The 21,857-nt window shown below is 44.6% G+C and overlaps 1 protein-coding gene across 1 annotated transcript in view; it reads left to right on the top strand.

Moving 5' to 3' along the window:
• Positions 1-21,857, top strand: part of wdr17 (WD repeat domain 17) — a 144,205-nt gene that overhangs the window by 44,443 nt on the left and 77,905 nt on the right. Inside the window, exons 13-14 of the mRNA XM_069940891.1 lie at positions 10,467-10,616; positions 16,464-16,594. Of these exons, the coding sequence (XP_069796992.1) occupies positions 10,467-10,616; positions 16,464-16,594 (281 nt within the window). The remainder of the gene's footprint in view (positions 1-10,466; positions 10,617-16,463; positions 16,595-21,857) is intronic.

Below are 21,857 nucleotides of genomic sequence, written 5' to 3'. Positions count from 1 at the left end.
ATTTATTTCCCTGCAACCGATTCTCTGTTCAGGTTTATTGATCACATTATACCTGATACAGTGATAAAGGTTCTTCCGTGAGTATTGCAACAGGTTGATTCTAATATTCACACAGCCATGTAAAGTAGAACAGGAGCGAAATTACACACGAGAGAGCCGCAATGAAAGAAGGGTTGGCCCTGATCATCTCCTTCACCATCAAGTTTCACCCTCGCCCCTTCATGCTCCTTTCACTCACCCACGCCAGGAGCCAGTTAAGCTACTAACATATCTTGGGATAAAGGCAGAAACTAGAGTATCTGGTAGAAATAGCCACCTGTCAAAGGGGGCAGCACGGTTAATGTAGTGGTTAGCGCCACATGTTACAGCTCCAGTGACCAGGACTGGGGTTCAAATCCTACGCTGTCTGTAAGAAGTTTGAACATTCTCCCCCATGTGTGCGTGGGTTTTTCCAGGGTTTCCAGTTTCCTCCTACTGTTCAAAACATACCCGGAGCTGCAGGTCAATTGGGTGTAATTGGATGGCACAGGCTTCTGGGCTGAAAGGGCCTGTTACCGTGCTGTATATGTAAATTTATTTTTAAAAATCTAAAAAGAGTGAACAAAATCGTGAGAGGAATAGATTGGGTGACCTCATAGAGCCATATGACCAGAGAAGGGGAATGGAAAACCAGAGGAACCTATAGGGATGGCGTAGGTAACTGAGGTGGATACCATTGCAATGTTTAAGAAAGATTTGGGCGGATACGTGCATAGGATAGGTTTAGAGGAATATTGGCCAAATGCAAACAGGTGACATGAGTGTGGCTGGGACACATTGGTTGGTGTGAGCTCGTTGGGCTGAAGGGACTTCTTCCTCTCTCCATGACTCTCTAAACCAGCACATTCAAAGGAACAATTGGCCAATCCACACCAACGACACCCATGATCAGAATGGAACCCAGATACGAATGAGGCAGCAGCTCTACGGCTGTGTAATGGTAGTGATCATGCTTGCATGGCAACTGACAAGGACTTGATTATAGTTCCCATTTGATTAGACTTGGCTGCCATCAAGGGGCTGACACAGAGTGAGAGTCTGTATGCAAGATCTGTAATGGAGGCTTGCAGCCTCATGGCATGCCTCATGGTGCTGTTTACAACAACTTTAAAGTAAAGAACCTCTTTCCTTCATCCATGTGTTGTCTAAAAACTCAAACACACTGCACCATCTTGCCTTCACTCTTTCAGCATTTCAAGATTCCATTTAATTTGTATACAAAAATATTTTTCCTTTGTTTGCACAGTAAAGGCACTATTTAATGCTAAGATCAAGTGTAGTATTTGTTCTTATCAGTTTTAACAACAAGAGAAGCAAAAGGGAGATATTGAAGGTTCATGCATGTCACTGCCTTCTCTGATGCCATTGCCTCCTGCTCCCCTGTCACTTTCCTAGCAGCACAGCCTCCTGTCCTGAGGGTGAACCTGAATTTGAGGCATCCAAGTCTTACTTCCTCACCTCCTGGTTCTGAAAACTGAAGTATTAGGAAGGTGTCAGTGTTCCAGACACCTTTTGTCCCCTGCTAGCTATCAACACCTTCACGGATTCTGGACCTGATGCCCCTCCCCAGAAGCCAACCGGCAGTAGCCCACGGCTTGGTGCAAGGACTTCACCTACTGAGCTAGAGTGCTGTCCGCTGCTGTGGTTTCCTTCTCTGCCAAGGATATCGATGTAAGGTCCACTATTGGCTCCATTCTACAGTCTGTTTAAATCAAGATGACCGAGCAATAAGACCCCACTCCCCTCACTGCTTGGGTCAGCACCAGTAACAGAGATGTTGCTGACTTTATAATCGAGTGTCAAATATTTCAATTTCAAGTCCATTATCATCTGACTGTACATATTCCACCAGACAAAACTGTGTTTCTCCAGACCATGGTGCACATACAATACAAAACTACACAAAAATAAAACTAAAATAAACAAATATAAATATTTTGAGATGATTTGCTCAGATACAGGATACTGTTCTTCAATCTCTCAGCCTGCAGGAAGATTTTTTCCAGCCTGCAGTCCTGATTTTGATGCTTCTGTACCTCATTCATGACCGCAGTGGGCCAAAGATGCTGTATGCTGGATGGAAAGGGTCTTCAATAATTCTTTGAGCCTCTATTTAAGCAACGCAGTCAACAGAGGAAAGGAAAATCCCAGTGACCCCTTATTTCTTGATGTACCTTAGGATGCTCTTGCAATGCTGGTGGTGCATTATACAGTAAAACTCCTAGTAAATGGGATTGGTAGATGCCGGATAAGTAATTTTTATGATTGATTGACACTGCACGTCGAGCGAATAGAGAACTGATGGCAAGGAGTGCCAATTTTAAACTTTCGTATTTTGTACCCATTAATTTTCATTTATTATTTTGGTTGGTTACTTGAGGTTGCCAGTTACTTGAATTCCAGATAACAGGGGAATTAATCCTTTCATTTGAGAGAATAAATCATTTGGGATAAGCATTTGATCTTTCAGATTTTCTGTTGGGTCGTCTGAAATCAAATAAGGTACTTGCAAATCCCTGTCATCAAATGGTATGTCACTTGTAAAATTCCTTTGTTACATTTTTCTATTTTATCCTGATCCCTCATCTATGAGATGTTTTGTAATTCATTGCTGCATTTTGTTTGCAGAAGATATTCTTTGTAAATTAGCATAAAGAAATCACTGTGTATTTTTGAATTGACTCAATGCATCTAAAATTGGCGAGAGTCGATTAGAATTCTTGAACCATGGAAATAATTCAATTGCACATTTGCTTAGTGAAGCCAAGTGGATTTTGCTGTTTGCAATCACATTCTGGTGAATTATTAATGAAAATTTTACATTCACATATCAGAAGTATCATGGAACACAGTTTGCTAACTCTTTATTGTGAATGGGTTAAATAATAATTCGCTGATCTTTCTTTTCCTTCATGATTCAGGTTATTATCTCCACAAAGATGTTATCAACCCCTTATTAACATCTGCTGGCATCGGTCTAGAAACTTCTGTTCAGCATCACATGCGGACAGTTATCATTCAGGAAGGTTAATTGCTGTAATCGAAGTGTTTGATGAGAGCTGGGAGTGAATGGTGGTGACTTTCAAAGGCATATGGGTGGGCATGGAATTGCCCAGCACATCACCTCACAACACATTGCTCTCACCATAAATGAGTACAGTAGAACTCCTTATATCCAGCATCTATTGAGATTGGTAGGTGCCAGATAAGTGTATTTTCCGGTTACTTGAGACTCTTACAATGCCTAACTAATACCCCTACATTAAGAATAAACAGTTTAATGGAAAAAAAATACAATACTGTACTAACACTGAACAAACTTCATTTGCATGAATATATAAACCTTAAAGCGTTTCATATAAAAACATAAGAAATAGGAGCAGGAGTAGGCCATTTGGCCCATCAAGTCTGCACCGCCATTCAATAAAATCATGGCTGATCTGATCATTGTCTCAACTCTACCCACCTGCCTTTTCCCCATATCTCTTAATTCCTTTTTTATGTAAAAATCTATCTAACTGAACATTAAATATGTTTAATGAAGTAGCCTCAAATGCTTCCTTTCACACAGAATTCCACAGATTCACTACTCTCTGTGAAGGATAGTTTTTCCTCATCTCCATCTTAAATCTACTCCTCTGAATCTTGAGGATGTGTCCCCTAGTTCTGGTCTCACCTACAAGTGAAAGCAATTTTTCTACCTTCATCTTATCTATCCCTTTCATAATTTTATATAAGATTTCCTCTCATTCTTCTGAATTCGAGTGAGTATAATCCCAGGTGATTTAGTCTCTCCTCATCTCTGGGTGAACCTCCTTTGGACTGCCTCCAAAGCCAGTATATGCTTCCTCAAGTATGGAGACCAGAACTCCACACAGTACTCCAGATGTGGCCTCAGCAGTACCTTGTACAATTGCAGCATGACCTCCCTGCTCTTGAATTAAATTCCTCTAGCGATGAAGCCCAACATTCCTTTTGCCTTCTTAAAACTTGTTGAACCTGCAACCCAACTTTTTGCTATTCATGCACAAGCCCTCCCAAGTCCTTCTACAGTACAGCATGCTGCAGTTTTTCACCATTTAAATAATAATCTGCTCTTCTATTTTTCCTACCAAAGTGGATGATCTCACATTTACTAACATTGTACTCCATCTGCAGACCTTTGCCCACTCATCAAACTTAACTACATCCCTCTGCAGCCTCTCCTCATCCTCTGAACAATTTGCTTTTCCACTCAATTTAGTATCATCCCCAAACTTAGCTACACTACATTCTGTCCCCTCTTCCAAATCATCAATCTAAATGGTGATCAGCTGCAGGCCCAGCACTGACCCCTGTGCCCCCCCCCCCCACTTACCACTGTCTGCCAATCAGAAAAACACTCATTTATCCCAACTCTCTGCCTTCTGTCAGTTAATCAATCCTCAATCCATGCTAATATACTTCCCCCAACTCCATTCTTCTGTATCTTATTAATAGGTCTCTTGTGCAGCATCTTATCAAAGGTCTTCTGGAAATCCAAATATACATCAACCTGTTCCCTTGTATCAACCCCACCCATTATATCCTCAAAGAACTCCAGCAAGTTTGTCAAACAAGACATACCATTTTTGAATCCATGCTGAGTCTGCCTGATGGAACCCCTTCATTTTCAATGTCTCGCTATTTCCTCCTTAATGACAGCTTTGAACATTTTCCCAATTACAGGCGTTAAACTAACTTGCCATTAATTACCCGTCTTCTGCCAACATCCCTTTTTAAAAAGTGGCATGACATTTGCTGTCTTCCAATTTGCCAGGACCTCCCTAGAATCCAAAGAATTTTGGTAAATGGCTACCAATCAGCTATAATCCCTGCCATTTCCTTCAGTACCCTGGAATGCATTCCATTAGGACCAGGGGATTTATCCGCTTTCAGTCCCATTAGTTTGCTCATCACTATCTCTTTTGTAACAATTATTTTATCAAGGCCCTCGCCTCCCTTCACATCCCGATCTCCACTCTTTGGCACGTTGGACGTGTCTTCCACCGTGAAGACTGACACAAGTATCTGCCCAATACCTCGGCCATTTCCTCATTACTCAATATCAATTTCCTCTTCTCATCTTCTAAGGGACTATGCTGACTCTAGCCACCCTCTTCTGTTTTATATATTTATAAAAATTTTGCTGTTTTTATATTTTGTTTTAATTTACATTCATAAATCCTTCCCTTTCCTTATTTCTCATTTAGTTGTCCTTTATTGCCTTTTAACGTTTTCTCAGTCTTTCAATTCCCCACTACTTTTGCCTACTTTGCACACGAGCTTTTAATTTAATACTTTATTTTATTTCCTTAGTTAACCAAGGCTAACTCTTCTCTTTCATACTGCCCTTATTTTTAACGGGAATATATTTGTGTTGGGCACTGTGAAAAATCTCTTTGAAAGTCTTCCTCTGTTCCTCAACTGTTCTGCCAACTAGCCTGGGCTCCCAGTCCATCCTGACCAATTCCTCCCTCATCCTGTTGTAGTCTCCCCTGTTCAAGCATGATACATTAGATCTAGATCTAACTATTGCAGCCTCCAATTGCATGTCACATTCTTTGAAACTATTGAATCATCGCTACTTCTGCAGGTTCCTGCCCTCCACGGTCACCTGATAATTAATACCCCCTCCCCCGAGTTTATAGATAAAGCCTCTGTCTGGGATGACTCTTACTAAGCAGGGATAAGGAAACACTTTAAGAGAGTTGACCCAACGAAGAGCAGCATCAACCAGCTCTTCATCCTGCTGTTTCACACAATTTTATTCTAACAGCTGCTGCAAACAAAGCATGACCAAGACTCTCCGCTGGCTGAATATTTGCTCCCATCTTCACCAAAGCTTTTATGTTTCTTCAGATAACTTTTACAATTTAAAACCTACGTATTTTTAACCTATTATTTTATTCTACATTTTAAAAAAATATTTCTTGGGGTTTTTTTTTGCTGGTTTCTGAATTCCAGACAGCAGGGGTTTTACCGTATAAAGCATGCATCCCTTACTGTATAAGGCCCAAGGTGTAAATAAAGAAGCAACTCCCTGCCATTTGGGGGTAAAATGCCCTCATCAGAATCTGCAGCTTTCGAGAAGAGATGAGACAGTATTTATAATCAACATAATCACACACAGGTTTGAGATATTAGGCCTATCAATCTTTAGTTTTGTATCACAAGTGCTGATGTGAGCCCCTGGGACTATTTTTCAATAATATTTTCTCGATATTGCTTCCAAAATATTTTGTATGAATGGAAGGTTTTACTATTCACCAGCTCCCTGTCCCACCTGCCCCTCTCAATCCCTGGATTTATTTGTTTTATTGCCTTTTTACATTTAGATCCCTCTGTTCATGAAAAATGGGGTAGGAAGTGTGAACAAGTAATTAGGGAATCCAACTGCATGTTCTTGTTTTTTGCAAGGGGGGCTTAATGCAAAGGTGGCAAGATTATGTTTCAATTGCATTGGACAGATGAAAGCGCATCTGGAGTACAGCACTCAAAGCATTTCCCAAAGGTGTATTAGGTAGGCAAAGCTTGTGCTGGTTGAGTTTAAAAGTGTGCAAGGGAACATTTTCTTTTGAGGAAGAATCTAGAATCAGATGTAACAGTTTAACAAAGGATAAGGAACTCCACAGGTTCTCTGTGAGAAGCAGTCCCTCCTCATCTCTGCCTTAAAACTATGTCCTCTTGTTCTAGTCTCAACTACCAATGGAAACAAACTCCCCGCTTCTATCTTATCAATTTGTTTCATAATCATACATATCTCTACAAGATTGCCACCTCACCCTTCTAAACTCCAATGAGGATAATCAATTAGCTCATTTTCTGAGAATGGAACACTTTAATAAATGGGCCGAAGATGTTCAGTCTTAGTGACCTGCTGAATGTGGTGGAACCACTGTATTAATGTTTGTATGTGCATGGCTAGCCCGACCCTTGCTGATTGTATTTGGCTCCTCCCCCTTGATTCCCTAATAAAGGCGGCAATGTCATAACCCCTCCCCGAGAGCAAGCTTGGGTCTCGTGTCAACAATAGTTTATGGTAATAAATGTCTATCAGTCAGGTAACTTCTAGTTTTCTAGTTATTGATAATGCACCAGACAGCACGAAAACAGGCCCTTCAACGCACTAAACCTAGATCAACCATAGAGAACCCATTCATGTGAACCCAACATTTCCAATCATGATTTTTTTTTCTCCCAACATTCCCATCAAAGTTCCCCAGATGCTTGCACTCACTCAATCTCTGAGGGCATTTACGTTACCATCTCACATATTTTTGGGAATAGTCAGGGTAAAAGCGCGCAATCACAGGGAGAGCATGTAACGTTAATGTAGGCTGTACCAGAGGTCAGAATTGAACATATAATGGGTCACTGGAGCAAAATAATCCATTGTTCGTTCTCTGGGAACAAGCCAGTTTGTTTATACATGACAACACAGCTCTGTGAGATGCAGTTCTGCCACTGTACTGTCATTGCTGTACCCCCTTGTATTTTCACTTTAGTTATTTTCGATTTTCATCATCTGCCGTTCTTTAATTTTTCAACCTCGCACCTAGTTTGTTTGCAGCGGGATTCCGACAGATAGTGGACACACAAGGGACTTCAATTCCTGGAATCTGGATTATAGGGCAAACTGCTGGTTTGTAATAGAATCTAATACACCTGCTGGTGGGTCATGGAGCACCCATGGGGTCAAATTGCCCCCTGTTTACAAAAGGATGTGGGCAAAATGCAGGTAAACTAGCACCCAATTAGCTTCACTTCTGTAGTAGGGAAAATGCTTCAAACTATTACCGAGGAGGAAACTGACAGACATTTGGATAGAGATCAGCCAGATGCAGCATGGATTCAACAATGAGAGTTCCTGTTTGACAGATTTACTGGAGTTTATTGAGGATAATTACAAGCACAGAGATTAGAGAGGAATGGTGGAAGTTGTATGTTTGGATTTCCAGAAAGCATCATATTAAATACTTTTCCTTCAGGTAAGGATGCATGGAGTTATAACAGAAATAGAGGATTTGGCTAACCAATGGAAGGTAAAAAGTGGGGATAAATGGTTATTTCTCTAGTTGGTGAGCAGAGTGCTACAGGGTCACAACTATTCACAATATTCATTAATGATTTGGAGAAGGGGACCTATTGAAATGTGACGATAACACTAAATTAAACAGAAAAGCAAATTGTGCAGAGGGGTGATAGGGTCTGGCAGATGGAATACAATGTTGGGAACTGTAAGATCATCCATTTTGGAAACAAATATAGCAGATGAGATTATTATTTAAATAGTAAAAGACCTGCAGCATGCACTTGTGCAGAGGGATCTGAGCGTGCGTGTGCACGAATGACAAAAGGTTGGTTTGCTGGGGCAACAAGTAAGGAAGATAAGAAATGGAATGATTGCCTTCATGGCTAGAGCAATTGAATTCAGGAGCTGGGAGGTTCTGTTGCAACTGTACTGCATGCAGTTCTGGTCTCCTTACTTGAGGCATCTGGAATTCAAGCAACCGGCAAAAAAATCGAGGAAAGTCCATTTTAAAAATTAAAATAAATTAGAATAATAGGTTGTGATAGTACAGATCTATCACCAATGTACATAGTGTATATAGTTACTGTATCTAGACTGTGCTTACAGCGATTGGCTGAGAGCTAATCCACACCTATTGTCTGGGCCTTAAAGGGTTGTGTCCCTAGCCAGGTCGGATCATTCCGGACTGGTCGGCCACCTGTGAAGAGCTCCTGTCTTTTGCTAATAAAAGCCTTGGTTTGGATCAACAAGTCTTTGATTCTTTCAACGAGCTCTACATAGGTAAAAAATACGCAAGTTTAAAAATGTAAAAGTAAATGTTCTCTTAAGTAACACATAAACCTTTGGTGAAGATAAGAGTAAATATTCAGCTGATGAAGTGCTTTGTTCGTAGCAGCTGTTTCAATAAAGTTGTGTGGCACAGCAATGGCATCTTCACTCAGAATGAAGAGCTGGTTGATGCCGCTCGCTGTTGAGGTGACTCTCTTAAAGTGTCTCCTTGTCCCTGCTCAGTAAGATTCACCGCAGTCAGAGGTTTTATCTGTAAACTTGGGTGGGGGATTAATTATATATAATGTATTGTTCGTCTTTTGGGCGACTCCGTGGATGGGGGAGGAACCTGTGAACAGTTAAATCTTTTCAAAAAATTTGACTGAAAATAAAGTAAAATGCTTTATATACATCCATGTATATATATATATATATATATATATATATACACATGCAAGTAAAATTTGTTTAGTGTAAGAACAGTATAGTATTTTTGTCTTTTAATCTGTTTATTCTTAATGCGTGTATTAGTTAGGCAACGTAAAAATAAGTCTCAAGCAACCGGAAAATATATTTATAGGGCATCTACCAATCCCCATAGGTGCCAGATACCAGGGGTATTACTGTACTGACTTTGGAGGCAGTGTAGAGGAGGTAACCAGGTTGATTCTTGAGATACGGGAAGACCCAGAGATTGAGTCTATATTCACTGGAATTCAGAAACAAAAAATGAGAGGGGATCTTCTAGAAACATAAAATCTTGAAAGGAATTGAAAAGATGAGATCTGGAAAGTTGTCTCCACTGGTGGGTGAGACTAGAACTTGGCAGCGTAGCCTCCAGATTCGGGAAAGAAGATTTAGGATGGAGACGAGGCACTGGTTTTCTAGAGAGTAGTGCATTTGTGGAATTCTCCACCCAACTAAGCAGTAGAGGCTGCAGCATTTAAGTCAAAACACAAAGATGCTGGAGGAACTCAGCCAGCTTTGCAGAATCCATAGGATGGTAAAGATACCTTACCGCTATTTCAGGCCCTGAGCCCTTCTTCAAGGTATATGGACATTTGACTCAGGCCCGAAACATCAGTAATATATCTTTAACTCCTATGGAATTTGCAAGGCTGGCTGAGGTCCCCTCCAGCGTCTCTGTTTTTAATGCAATCACAGCATCGGCAAACTTTTGTGTTTCACTGCATCATTTAAGACACAGTTGGACTGATTTTTGACTAGTAAGGGAGTTAAAGATTAGGGCAAAAGTAGCTAGGTGGAGCGGAATCCACAGCCAAATCAACCATGATCTTATTTAATGGTGGAACAGGCTCCACAGACTAGGTGGCCATCTCCTGCTTCTAATTCTTATGTTAAATCAATGGTCTACATTTTGGGTCAAAATGCTGCTTGACTCCTGAAGCTGCCTGACTCTTTGACTTCCTCCAGCAGTTTGTATTTTCCTGAAAATAATGATTTACAGCTCAGGTACATTTTGCTTTATCGTTACCTAACTTTAGAATTTGCCAAATTTATGAGCAGATAATAAGGAATGTAATATCCTTATTTTGCCTTTTTGAATTTGTGTTGTAAATAACAGGATCTTCCTTCCCTCACCTAGGCCTGACATGCCATCCCAACAGGCCCTTCACCATGGCTTCATGTTCTCGAGACTCCACTGTGAGGCTCTGGTCATTGACACCTCTCATCTTTCCTCTACAAATGAACATTCTGGCTGAACAACAGTGGGAGGATATAATTGGGAATACAGGTAAGTGTCTCATCTCATCACGCGCTTCCCAGTTTACCAACCTGGCATGACCTCAGTGGTCACAACCCTTCAACTTCGTCTGTCAAATGATTAAATGTGTAGAAGTTTTTTCAATCTGATCATTGGTTTGGACAATGTGAATGAGCTCTGAGCACAAATAAAGTGAGATTTAGTTAAATCAAACTGGGATTCAGATTAAATGGACTGTCAGCACAAAAAGGATACAGTTATAATTCTGAGTGGCTAAAATTGAAAAATGGAGAAATTATACCTAAAGTTGATAAGTCACCTGGTGAAGATGGGTTGCATCCCAGGTTATCATTTGGAAATTCGCAATACTCCATATCCATATTTTCCCTGTGGTCTATCTCTGTGTTCCTTCATCAAAAACACTTTCAGGTTAGTTGAACATAATTTCCCTTCGACAAATCCATTCTGATTTTCTGTCATTATTCCACATTTGTACACATTAATACACCGTCAATTACTCGAAAGACTATTGTAGAGAAACGAAAAGGCTTTTTTTTTCACTTAAAAACAGAAGCACATCCATACTGTTCGGTTGTCCTGCACTGAGCTGCAGGGGGCTATGGAAGAGTCACCTTTATTCACGAGCCTGTGGGGAGGGGCTACAGGTCCAATCAGCCAGACCAGACAATTATATATAAAACAATATTTTACGCATTCACCCCTTGTTTTTAAGAGTCCAGGAGAGTGAAGTGGAACTTACAAGGTTACAATTCAAAGTCACAAGTTCAGTCTTTCAGGTGGTCTGGTCATTCGCTGGGTCCGTCGTAGCACCGGTTCTCTCTGTGGTGCCGTGACGGGGTCCTGGATGGTCTCGGGTGCCTGTACGTACTCATCAGGGTTCGGCTGGTGAGTAGGCACCAATGAGTCTGGTGTAACCTCCCTTAAGAGGTTACCTTGGGTCAGGTGTGTGTGGCACAGAGAGAGGGGTGTGGGGGGGCCAGCCATGGCCTCCAGGACCCCTGAGGGAGCCGAGTCCTGGAACGAGACGGTGTCTTCGTGTTCATCCGGGTATGCTGCATAGGCATATTGGGGGTTGGTATGGAGGGAGTGGACCCTTTCGACTAGGGAGTCAGATTTACGGGTCCTCACATGGTTCCTGAGTAGGACGGGCCCTGGAGACATCAGACATGTTGGTAGTGTGGTCCCTGTCACAGATTTCCTGGGGAAGGAAAACATACATCTGTGCAATGTGGCATTTGTGGCCATATATAGCAGGGACCTGGTGGAGTGGAGTACCACCGGTAGGACCCCTTGCCAGCAGGAGAATGAGAGGGCCTTATACCGCAATGCTAGAAGGACTGCCTTCCAAACCGTAGCGTTTTCTCTCTCCACTTGCCCATTACCCCGGGGATTGTAACACGTGGTTCTGCTCATGGCAATACATCTGGCCAACAAGTACTGGCCAGTTCATCACTCATAAAAGAAGGCCCCCGGTCACTGTGGATATAACTGTGGAAGCTAAACAGAGTGAAGAGGCTGTGCAGGGCCTTGATGACTGTGGCAGCGGTCATGTCAGAGCAGGGAATGGCAAATGGAAAACAGGAGTATTCATCGTTGATGTTCAGAAAATATACATTGTGGTCAGTGGAGGACAGGGTTCCTTTAAAATCGACACTGAGTCATTCAAAGTGGCGGGTGGCTTTAATTAATTGTGCCCTGTCTGGCCGGTAGAAGTGTGGCTTGGCAGTTCTTTGTCATGGACCTGATGTAGTCAATAGAGTATGGCAGGTTGTGTGCTTTTACAAAGTGAAAAACCTGGTAACTCTGGTGTGACAAAGGTCATTGTGCAGGTTTTGCAGTCAGTTGATTTTTGTGCTGGCACAAGTCCCACAGGACAGGGTGTCTGGCATCTCATTAAGTTTCCCTGGCCAGTACAGAATATCCTATTTGTAGGAGGACAATTCAATCCTCCACCTTAGTATTTTGTCATTTTTTATTTTACCCCACTGCTGACTGTGAAACATGAACACAACTGCGCTTCGATCAGTCAGCAGGGTGAATCTCTTACCGGCCTGGTTATGGTGCCAGAGCCACACTGCCTTGACAATGATCTGGACTTTTTTCTCGACTGAGGAGTGTCGAATCTTGGGGTCCTTTAGAGTACGTGAAAAGAAGACTACTGGCCAGCCTGCCTGGTTAAGGGTTGCTGCAAGGGCAAAGTCTGACACATCCCTTTCCCCCTGAAATGCAGTGGGTTCATCCATACCCTGCATTGTGGCCTTGGCGATATCTGCCTTATTGCGATTGAAGGCTGCACGGGCCTCTGCCACCAGGGGGAAGGATGTGAATTTCATGAGGGCTTGGGCCTTGCCCGCATAATAAGAATGCAAGGCTCCTCTTCAGGCCCTTGAGGCTGTGTAGGAGGGGAATCTCCTGGAGCGGCTGCATGCGGTCAGGGTCCGGGCTGATGACTCTAAGATGGCCAGACAGGCTGTGTAAAATACGCACTTGTGAGGTTAAGGAACTTGTCTGTTTCGAGAAATTTCTGGCGATTAATGTCACGGTCCTGCGGGCCGTGGCCGCAGATGATGACGTTATCAAGGTATGGGAAGGTTTCCCCCAACTCCTGCTGATCCACCATCTGGTCTATCACTTGCTGGAAGACCAATACAGCATTCGTGACACCAAATAGGACCCGCAGGAAGTGCTAGAGGCGGTCCTCTGGGCAGCTAGGGGTTTGATAATATGCCAATTTCAGGTCAAAAAGACCCGATACTGGGCAATTTGGTTAACCATGTCGGTGATGCGTGGAAGGGGGTATGTATCCAATTCTGTGTGTCTGTTGATGGTCTGACTGTAGTTCCATACTACCTGCGCTCTCCAGGGGCTTGTGCTGGCTTCAATGACGCCCTCCCCCTTGAGTAAGTACTGTACCTCTGCCAGGATGTATGCCCTGTGCCCGTCACTGTACTGCCTAATTTTCGTGGTGACGGGAGCGAGGTTAGCAAATAGTAGGGGGTGGAGGGGAGAGTTTTGAATGTGGAGAGCCTGTAGGTCATGTGTGATGATTGGTGAGGTTTCTGGTTTGAAAACTGTTGATTACATAATGTGAGGGTGGATGGGGCCCATCGAACTCCATCATTACGCATTTAAGTTGACAATGAAAATCCAATCCCAATAGTACAGCAGCGCAGAGTTGCGACATTATCATTCGTCTAAAATCTTTATATTCAGTACAAAGTACTGTGTTGCAAGCCTAGAGGACCCCAAAACCCAGAAGCAATCGCTATTCACCATAACAAATGGCCACTTAAACAAAAGTTGCTTTTAATGATCTTTAAACGTGAAAACAGAATCAAACTTTAACTTATCTCTATTGACTTACTTAACCCAACTTAACCCCCTTCTAATTCTAAGCGCACATGCATGTAATGTGTGTGTAAGTTCAGAAAAGTTCTTTGGTTCACAGTCCAATCTCACTTCTCATTCTTCCAAGTTCACTGGTTGCAGGCAATTCTTAAACTGTACACAGAATTTAACATTTATAAATTTCACCAGGTTTTGGTGCTTGAAAGGTAAATGGTTACCGCTCAGGAAAGTTCTTGTCGGTTTTCAGAGTGAGATTTGTTGTTCCTTTTTAATCAGTGTCTTGCTGACGAAACTTGCCCCCTCAGGGTTCTCCAGATGCTAACCTCTTTCTTTCAGGTCACCACAGAGTTTCTTCTTGTTTCCCTTATTCCAAGTGAAACATTAGACAGTCAGTCCTCTCCTCTTGCATGAACCACAAGGGTTTTGACCAGGCTATCTTACAACTGGGTTTTCCATAAGCTTGCCAGCTTGTCCTGTTCCAGTCGCAGCTGCTTCCACTGGCTGTAACATTGTACAAGTGATCTCTGTGTGACTTTCTCTCTCTCTCTCTCTCTCTCTCTCTCTCTCTGACTCTCTCTGCTTGCCAAACCACATGACCCTTTTAGAAGAGCAAGCCCTCTTCCAGACAGCACCTGCTCTGACATGCTCTTCCACCTGTTGCCTTTTGTAAACAACAATCCATTAGTGAAGTCTCTTGAGCCGATATGCCTACCATGGGGCAGAGCTCCAGTATTTTAATTAAGATCTGTTTTACAGTGTTTGTATGTGACCTATTCTAACAATCCTTTCCCAATTTATCTCCCCAAAACATCTCTTTACTCTGTTACAATTGTCTGTGCACAATTGCAAGTTACTTCTTCTTGCACGAGAATTGCTGTAAATATTGTCCATCTATCATGTATTTCCTCTTTATAATTCAATTAAACTTTGGATTATAGTTTTTTTAAAAGTTACCAATTTGGCTGCAAGTAAAAATTTCTGTCCATATGTACATTGTACAATGTACCGTATATGCCTTTGTATTGGACAATCGTGTATAAAAAGTCCTACCTAAAATGTTGGTTTTGAGAAATACCCTTTGAATAAGATGACCCTCACCCCTGTCCCTCCCCCAAATCTGGCACTTACTGCTAACCAGTAGATGCTGCTAAAGGCAAATCACAATATTTTAACAACTATCATTTAAAGGGTTGAAATGTTATTTTGATATTTTAAAATAAACCACTGTCGGCTCCTTTCATCAGCCGTTTAAAGCCTGTCCAGAGCCGACAGCAGTCAGACTGGCCGGATGGATCCCCCCTGGAGGAGCACTGAGACTTCGCAAATAATTAACGGGCCATGTGCGAAATTACATCGGAGCCAGCAGGAAGGTGGCTGTGGTTTTGAGATTTCACCATCAAGCTAAGAGTTTTAGACTCCTTGTGGAGTATGACCCTGATTTTAAGATGAAAACTTTACATTTCAGATCGTCCTCTGCAACAGCATATATGGCATTTGACAATAAACTCATTATTGCTGCAAATGAAGGGAGGCCTTGGGCATCATCTTCCTGTTGTCTAGAAATTCAGGGATGGTGATCTGGGGATTGAAATCTCAATTGATATGCCCTCATTTAAATTAAATTAAACTCAAATTAAAATGGGTCACAATGGAATTTTTTTTATCTAAAACCTATGGAATAATGAGTGGATGACATGCTGTGAAAAAAGTTAAAAACAAGATCAGAAGAGACATTAGCTCGATGATTAAAATAATGAGCAGTATCAAACACAGATTTTATATCTTACATAATTCAAGTGGCTAAACTGAGCACATACAGTCTGAGCAAGAACAGAACTGTCAGTTTAACCTCAGTGTTGGGGAGAATCTCAGTGAGATAGCCTCTCATTCTTCTAAACGTCACTGAGAACAGGCCCAATCTGCTCATCCATCTTCATCCAGTGCACTCACTAGGCCCTTTCCAGCAGTCGAAAAGCCTGAGTGTAAAGGTGAAGGATCTCTGCCCTTATGTCGGGAGACTTGTCTCCATGAATGCGCTGTGACTGGCTCCAAGGCGACAAGTGAAGTCCCCTCGGGGAAAGGGTCAAAGTGCTGTGTTCCACCGCCTAGCTTGAATGTAATGCTCTTGCTGCAAGTGACTGGCTAGGGGCGGGCTGATGATGTCGCGGTGACATCATCAGCTTGAGACGCAGGAGCGGGATTTCTAAAACTCCAACATCTCGGCGCATATGAATGACATCAACTCAGCGGGAGGCACTAAGGCATTAGTCGCCCCACCTCCATCGGTTCCAAAGGGTGCTATGAGACCCTGCTCAACATGAAGGCGACGCAAGAGCAGCCTTTCAGGGCTACTCTGTGAAAGGTAAATTTATAGTTTTCCCTCCGTGCTTAGAGCTGTCCTCCAGGTGGAGGCTTGGCATGTAAGGGTCTACTGGCACCTTGCGGGGAATGGGAAGCAAATGTGGAGAAGAGACAGGTTCGCGCCTAACTCAGCTCACTCTTTTGCAGATCGTGCAATGGCATTGGGAGCACCCCCTCTACTCTGTGGGAAAGTGTCCCGGGACATCAAGCAGGAGCTGGATAAACTTACAAGCAACGTCCGGATAAAGAAGCTGAGGTGGTTCTCTGAATGCTTTTCAGTAAGTCTGTGCGTGGCGTAGCCACTCTGTGAAGAATGAAAAGATGTACCATTGTCAGCCTCTTTTGTTCTATTGAGCATTTGTATCGCATGTTTACCTGATCTGTGCTTGTGAATAGTCCATCTGCTACTACAATGTACTACCAACTAATCAACCAAAATCGACAGAGAATCGTGATTAATCACCTTATAGTGTCAGCATTGCATGCATGTTGCTGGCCCGGTTCCAAGGCAGGTACCAAGGGAGGGGTTTGGGCGTAACAGCCTTTATGGGGCTATCTGGGAGGGAGGAATCACAGCTTCAGGGGGTGGGCCAGCCCCTACATCTATAAAGTCCGGAAGGGTGGTGTGATTTAGTGTTCATTGCAGTTCCAAAGTCCCTTGCAGGTTCAGCCTGTCTGGTGGTCTCGTCTGTCGTTGTGACCATCGCAGGGTCTGCTGTGGCGCAGCTGTTAGTTCCTGGGTGATATCTTGTGCAACAGTTGGGGCCTTTGGTGGCTGAGAGGGTGTTGGTACCATGGTGCTATTTGGGTCGTTTGGAGTTTGTGGCGCGAAATCAGGTGGGGCCAGTTGTTCAGGGTTACTGGGGGAGGGGATTGGTCGGTCAGTCGGGGGGGGATCTCTTGCGGGTGCCAGGTCCTGGATGGAGGCAGTGTCACATCGACCATCCTGATACTCCACATAGGAGTATTGGGGGTTGGCATGGAGGAGGTGGACCTTCTTGACCAGAGGGTCAGTTTTGTAGTGCCTGATGTGCCTTTGGAGCAGGGATCGTCAGCCAGGACGGTAATGTGGTTCCGGATGCCGACTTTCTGGGAAGGAAAAGAGCCTTTTATGCAGTGTTGTGTTCGTGGCCGTACAGAGAAGGGGCCTGGTGGCATGGAATGTGTCGGGGAGGGCGTCTTGCTACCGGGAGTCCTCCAAAGAGTGGCATTTTCCCTCTCAACCTGTCCATTCCTCTGGGGGTTATAGCCCGTGGTCCTGCTCGTTGCTATGCCCTTGGCCAACAGGTACTGGCACTGCTCCTTGCTTATAAACGAGGACTCCCGATGCTATAGATAGACCAGGGTATCCAAACAGAGCGAAGATGTCTCGTAGCACCTTTATGATGCTGGGCGTGGTCATATCTCGGCAGGGGATGGCGAAGGGGAAGTGAAAGTATTTGTCCACAATATTCAGGAAGTACACATTCCTGTTGATGGACGGGAGGGGTCTCTTAAAGTCTATACTCAGCCGTTTGAAGGGGTGGGTGGCCTTGACAAGGTGGGTTTTGTCTGACTGATAAAACTGGTTTTGCACTCAGCGCAGACCAGGCATTTGCGTATTAACTCTTTGATGTCTTTGACCAAGTAGGGGAGGTGGCAGACTCTAACAAAGTGGTGGAGCCTGGTGACTCTGGGGTGGCAGAAGTTATTGTGGAGGACTTGGAGGAGATCTAGCTGATTGTTGCCATATGTCCCCCAGAACAGGGCATTGGGAGGCTCATTGAAATTCCTGGGCTGGTACAACATCTCATAGTTGTAGGTGAACAGTTCAATTCTCTATCTCTGGATCTTATCATTCTTAGTTTTTCACTGCTGTTTGTTGTTAAATATAAAAGCCACTATACATTGGTCAGTCAGCAGGGTGACTGGTTTTCCCGCCAGGTAGTCGCTCCAATAGCGCACAGCTTCCACTATGGCTTGGGCCTCTTTCTCGATGACTGAGTGTCGGAGCTCAGGGCCTTGGAGGATTCGGAAAAAATGTCATGGGCCTGCCCACCTGGTATGGCAAAGTCAGACACATCTATCTCCACTTGGAAGGGGATGGATTCATCTACAGCGTGCATGTCACCCTTGATGCGTGTGAATGCCATTTGGGCTTCTGCCTACAGGGGGCAGGCTTTATCTGCTTAATTTGGGACCCACTGTGCATAGTTGTAAAAGAGGCCCAAGCACCTTTACAGGGCCTTGAGGGTCTGAAGTAATGAGAGTTCCAACAGGGGTACATGCAGTCTGGGTCTAGCCCATTGACGCCATTCTCCACCACACAGCCCAGCAGAGCCAGCCTTGAAGTACTAAACACGCACTTCTTTTGGTTATATGTCAGATTGAGGCTTTTGGTTGCCTGGGGAAACTTGTGGAGGTTGGTGTCATGGTCTTGCTGATCACGGCCACGTTGTCCAGATAGGGGAATGTGGCCTTGAGTCCATAGTCATCGACTGTACAGTCCATCTCCCTCTGGAAGACTCTGAAAGGGACACGGAGGAAGTCATAGAGGTGGCCGTCCACCTCAAAGGGAGTGTAATGGCTGTCCTTTAGCCAAATTGGTAGCTGGTGGTAAGCTGACTTGAGGTTGACAGTCAAAGAAACCCAGAACTGGGAGATGTCATTGACCATGTTGGTGATGCGGTTAAGTGGGTAGGTGTCTAGTAGGGTGAAGCGGTTTATGGACTGACTGGAGTCGATTACCATCCATTGTTTTTTTCCACTCTTAACCACCACTACTTGGGCTTGCTGGGTTCTATTCTATGACCCCTTCTGCTAAGAGTCGATGAGTACTGCTTTAATGAAGGCTCTGTCCCCAAGGCTGTACTGTTTGCTCCTAGTGGCTACTGACTTTCTCGAATAAAGGAGCAGTGGAGGGACCCAGAGAATAGAGAGGCCACAGGTCATGTTCTGCGGGTGTTGGCCGGATGGTGTTGCAGGCCGTGAGGGCTGGGTGTGGGCCGTTGAACTGCATGTGGATGCTCTGTAGCTGGCACTGGAAATCCAGTCCCAGTACGATCAGCACACAGAGGTACAGCTTGATCAGGAGTTTAACGTTCCTGTACTTGGTGCCCTGCACAGTCAGCATCACGGTGCAGCAGCTGCTGATCTCGGCTAAGTGGGATTGGGAGGCCAGGGAGGCTTTACATTGTATCAGGATCAGTACGAGGGAATATTGGTGTACAATACCCGGGTGGATGAAGCTCTCGGTGCTTCCGGTGTTGAATAAACAGTTTGTAGGGTGGCTGTTTATCCCGACGCTCATCATGGCTTTGGCCAGTTGGTGCAGGCTATCTTGGTCGAGGATGATGGAGGCAAGCGTGTGTTTGCTGACTGAGTTGCAGATGTTTTGGTTTGGAGGCACTCACCAAGGTGGCTGCCCCACGTTGCGCATGCGGTGCTGGCCCACATCGCTGGAAGCGGTGCCACCCCAGCTTGTCATCCCCAGGGCCCCATCAATCCGTCCCCGGCCACTGGAAGTGATGTCTGTGATGAAGCCAGAAGTCGGACGGTCCGAGATGGCGACAGCTGTGGGCCACACATGGCACTGCTCGGGCAAGGTTGGGACCTACACACTTTCACATAGTCCCCTTTATTCCCGCAAGCGGAGATATGACACTTTGAACTGGGCAGCTCTTCCAGGGAGCCCACAGAATTAGCACTTTTGGCACTTGATAGCAGCGGGAGTGACGCGGGACCCCGTGTCCCAGGATGGTGATGCCTGTGTCCCCACGAAATGGCCGCATTACTTGAGGAGAGAGCTTCAGCGCTTCGCTGCACAGTCTCCAGCAATTTTGCAAGGTCCACTATCTCCTGCAGGCACTGATCGCCCTTTTACCAGGAGTCTCTGTCTGATGGAGTCAGAGCTGAACTCGGCCACGCACGCGTCCTGTATTAGGCCTTTGAGGTGGGCAGCGCAGAGACTTCTCGGCAGTCGCAGCCTCAACCCAGCTGCCACAGTGCCCACTTGTATCCGTCGATCGACTTGCCCGGTGCTTGTTTTCGGCTCCCCAGGAGAAATCATGCGTATATGATGTTCGTTGGGGCCCGGTATTGCTTCTGCAGGAAGTCCATCACTTCAGAATAAGTAGCAAAGTCTCTTATCACTTGGAAAACCTGGTGGCCGACTTGAGCAAACAGCACTTCCCTCTTTTCTTTGCTCTACACGTCATTGTGCCTCATGACAGCGTTGAGGCAGTTCACCCACTGGTCGAATTTAGTCGGGGCCTCCGGATCCTTGACATCAGTGTTTATCCGCCCAAACTACCTTGTCCATGGAGTAAAATTAAGGTGATTAAATTGTACTACTAATCAATCAGACAGAGAATCATGATTAATAGGCTTTAAAAGTAGGTGCTTTTAAGCTGCAACATCCAGGTAGCACTCCTGGGACCCAGGTACGATTAGTGGGGCAAAGATTCCTCCAGCACCTTTTAAGCTGAGGGGGATAGCCCCAGTAAATTGCCAACCCGGCAATTTAAGGGGGTTCCCGCCCCCGTGATGACAAACTAGTCTCCCCTGTCCCTCCCCAGCAGCTGTCAGTCTCCCTTTCACCATCAATTGTGCTCCCCCCCAACCCATGACAGCCGACCCCTCTGCCCCCACAGCAGCTGACCCCTCTGCCCCCACGGCAGCTGACCCCTTTCCTCTCTCACCTGCAGCAGCCACCCCTCTTTTTCCTCTGTGGCAGCGACACGTCTCTCTCCCTGATCAGTAGACACTTCAGCCGGGGTTACCGTGACGCCTGCACCTAAGTGCTGACATCACAGAATAAACCGGGTCAGCCATTTTGCTGTACAAGCCACCGGTCGATGCATCCTGGGTTAGTTTAACTGGGTTCCCTGACTACCTCCAATGTTGGGCAGGGACCTGGTTGTCTTTGGACAACACTGACCAGGTCAGACCCTTTCAAGCTGCCTTGTGAGTGGGCCGCTAACTGGCCAAATTGCTTGGTTAACCCCATTTTACAAGGCAGTGTCACCACGCATTCTATGTTGCTGGCCCAGTTCCAAGGCAGGTACTGAGGGAGGGGTTTGGGCATAACAGCCTTCATGGGAATATCTGGGAGGGAGGGGACACAGGTTCAGGGGGCGGGCCAGCCCAAAGAGCTGTGGCAGCACCACAACACATCATGAAGAAATTCTGCTGTCTCAAAATGGATTGTCAATGCTCAACCTACTCTATGTTCCAAGTACAAAGTGTAATTCACACAGGTTATTAATGGGGAAGAGTGACAGATATCTTCAGCCACCACAGTAAAAATGTACTTCTTAACAAACAACTCTCCAGATATAAAGACAGAATCAGGATTCATTGTTATGAACAAGTCAAGCAATTTGGTGTTTTGTGACAGGATCAGAGTGGAAACATGTGTATTATAACCATCTTAAAACTATTTAAATAAAAAGGATCAAGATGGCGCCTTACAGTGGCAACAATTTGTGAGCAGCCCTGATGGAAATAATCAAATATTCCTGTTTAGACCTCTTAAAAAAAATTAAACAAAAACAAATGAGA

Source organism: Narcine bancroftii, chromosome 1 (genome assembly GCF_036971445.1).
Source record: "Narcine bancroftii isolate sNarBan1 chromosome 1, sNarBan1.hap1, whole genome shotgun sequence".
NCBI classification, from domain to species: Eukaryota; Metazoa; Chordata; class Chondrichthyes; order Torpediniformes; family Narcinidae; genus Narcine; species Narcine bancroftii.
This window is presented reverse-complemented; position numbering and strand designations above follow the sequence as displayed.